The sequence below is a fragment of the Carassius auratus genome, chromosome 40, assembly GCF_003368295.1.
Source record: "Carassius auratus strain Wakin chromosome 40, ASM336829v1, whole genome shotgun sequence".
Lineage (NCBI taxonomy): Eukaryota > Metazoa > Chordata > Actinopteri > Cypriniformes > Cyprinidae > Carassius > Carassius auratus.
Window position 1 is genome coordinate 19,043,890 of NC_039282.1, and position 3,246 is coordinate 19,047,135.

Genomic DNA, 3,246 nt, shown 5'->3' on the forward strand with positions numbered 1-3,246 from the left:
AAAACTAAATAAATAATATAATGTAATATAATATCCCAATAATTGCTACAACATTTTATATTTCAGTGTTAACTTTGATATACTTTTATAGTTTTTGTTAACATTTTAAATAATATTTTTTCTTCTATTTTAAGTTTCAGTAATTTTTCTTTGTGTTTCTATCATTCTTATGATTATTATAATTGTCCCAATAAATACCATTTGGCTTGCTTTGGGTTGTAAACACTTTTCCTGCACACAAAACACTATTGTCTGCCAATGCCACATAAAACACTGTCCCTGCCAGAGATCATGAGCACATTATCTCCTTTATGAGTCATTCTCACTTTCCAGCCAATCAGAACGCAGCTCGGCGTCCTCACTTAACAAGCAGCTGACCGATGTGGACACAACACATCAACTCATTACTGTCTGCAAAACAAACGAGCACATAAAGAGAGAGAGAGAAAGATGAGGGAAAGAAAGAAAGAGGAGACAGAGTGATGGAGGGTCTGTTTGCTGATGATCACACCAGGGAAGCAGCTGCTACCAAGGGTCTCAGATAGCAAATGAAACATTTATGTGTGTGTGTGTGTGTGTGTTTGATGGTCGCATCTAGGCCCAAGCAACCAGAGCAAGCTGCCGGTCTCAATCAAGCTTGCAAACCAGACAAGGACGAATAATCAGATAAATGGATCATGTGTGTGTGTGTGTGTGTGCAGATGTATGTGTTTATGAGCTCTGAAACGGTCACTAGTGTTGCTTCACACTGCTCTGTCCCTAGATCTGATCCATCAGTGAGATTCCCCGTGTTTACTGTTTATTCAGACCGGTCCCTGTACGTCAGCGGCGCTCGATCACTTCACTTGCTCTTCAAACCCACTGGGGATTTAAAAACAGAGCCGGATAAATAACAAAGTTGACAAAATGCAGCACTGAATTAATCAAGCTTTTAACCAACAACAATAAACTGGTTCTTTTATGATTAAATAATATGATAAACTGGTTCATTAATGATTTTAACCACAAAAGCGTACATTTTTCACAGTTGAAATAAATACCTGAAAGCAGAATAAATAATCTTTGCATTGATGTATGGTTTATTATAATCAGACAATATTTGGGTTGAGATATGCAATGCATATTAATAATCAAAAATAAAGTTTTGATGTATTTATGGTATGAAATATCAAAATATCTTCACGGAACATGAACTTTACTTAATATCCTGGCAAAAAAGAAAAATCGATAATTTGTCTATTGCTACAAATAAACCCCAGAGACTTTAGACTGCTTTTGTGCTCCAGGGTCACATAAATATTCCAAAAGTAGTAAGTTAATATTACTGCACATATACTGTTCAAAAGTTTTTAAATAAGTCTCTTCTGCACAACATTAGATTAAAAAATACAGCTAAAACTATCAAATAGTTAATAATAATGTTTTCTATTGTAAAATATTTCCAAAGACATAGGCCTTTTCTTTTCAGTTGCTGTTCTCCTGCAGTCTGCGTTTATTAATATCATTACGCAGCACACTCGGGTGAGTCTTGTGTTCATCCGGTCATCACGGAGACATGCCTGCGAGCTGCTTCATTAGCGCTAGCATTAACAGCTGCCCGAAGGGTCTGAGCACTTCAGTGGTCCCCCACGTGTCTTAATTCATTAGCTAAAACATATACATATACAGTTGAGTACGACTGCACCATGTGAGGGGAAAAAATCAAATGCGATTTTTTGTTGATAAAAATTGGGATTGCAATTTAAAAGATTTGCTTGTGCTTGATGAAGGGATGCACAAATTTGGCCAAATTTTCTTGATTGTTTTATATGAATTTGGCTATATAATAATACAATTATAATGGAAATTAATATTTAAAATACTATATGAAAATAACATAATAAAATTTCACGATAATATAAAAAAGTATTTATTAAAAGAACAAGGATTAATTTAATTAATTTTTTAAAATGAATAATTTTGGGAAAATTGTTTTGTAGATAATTTCATAATTTGAGTTTGATTTCCAAATTTAATCGTTGCAGGCCCCATACAATTGAAGTGAATTTAAAAATAATTAGTTGTAAAATAAGAGGAAGAAAACTAAGTCCCTTTTGAATTAATAGATTTTAAAAATGCATTTATTTATTATTATCATTATTATTATTAATTTTTGTTGCGTGTTAGTTATACAATTAAACTAATTTTTGAACATCACCATTTTCATATCCAAAATAAAAAAATAAAAAAAATGTAAAATATGAAAAACATGTTAGTAGTAGAAAAATGTAAATATTAAATATTCAAGTAAAAAAAAAAAAAAAAAAAACTCTGACTGACTAATTATCTGGAGTTGTTTATGTCTGTCAAACTGAAAAATACAGAAATCATTTCCATAATTTTGTTAAAAAAACACAAGTTAAATAAAAAAATAAAATTCAATATAAAAATAAATATAAATCACCATTACCAAATCATAAATACTTAAATTATTATTATTTTTTAATAAAATTAAATATATTTTGTATATATATTTTTCGGCCTGTTAACACAGGCTCTATTAATAAAGCGTGCGTGTATTCACTCAAGCCGATGAAAGCCGTTTCCTCTTGAGGTTTGGAGAGCGGCGTATTGATTTCTGGTTGATGAGAGTGGAATGAGGCATTGGCTTTGATTAATCTCTCTCACTTTACTTTTTCTTTTTCTGTTTTCCCTGTTCACCTCAGCTGGCTGGACAGACTGAAGGAATGAAATGAGGACATGTCCAGTCTTTCAGTCGTTGAGAAGATGCTAACAGCAAACTGTGGTCCTCCTTTGCACTTTCAGACGGACTGAATGTTCCCTTCCAGCACACCGTGTGCTCATCTGAGAATAACAGTAGTTCATCTGTAGTTATGTCATTGCTCGTCTTCATAAAAAACCCAATGTAGTAGTATATATAATATATGCATGGGATGATGTGTTTGTTAATCTCTCATCTGAATCCTGATCTTGCATCGTTGACTTTACAGTTTTATTTCATCTTCAAACAAAAGCATTATTTGACAATCGGTAAAATTAAATGTTGAATCAGGATGATTATAATTATTATCAGTGGGAAAGCTTCTGTGTGCCCACTTATGTGTCGACTGAAAAATCATGGTGGAAGGTCAATGTATTTTACATGCACTGTTCAACAGTTGGGGGTCGTTAAGATTATATATATTTCTGAAAGTCGTCTCTTCTGCTCACCAAGACTGCATTTATTTCAGCAAAAATACAGTAATA

The 3,246-nt window shown here is 32.7% G+C and overlaps 1 protein-coding gene across 1 annotated transcript in view; it reads right to left on the reverse strand.

Annotated features, from left to right (window-relative positions):
* Positions 1-309: 309 nt before the first annotated feature.
* LOC113058953 (26S proteasome non-ATPase regulatory subunit 2-like) overlaps positions 310-3,246 on the reverse strand; it is a 10,258-nt gene continuing 7,321 nt past the window's right edge. The window contains exon 14 of the mRNA XM_026227199.1: positions 310-373. Coding sequence (XP_026082984.1) covers positions 310-373 — 64 coding nt within the window. The remainder of the gene's footprint in view (positions 374-3,246) is intronic.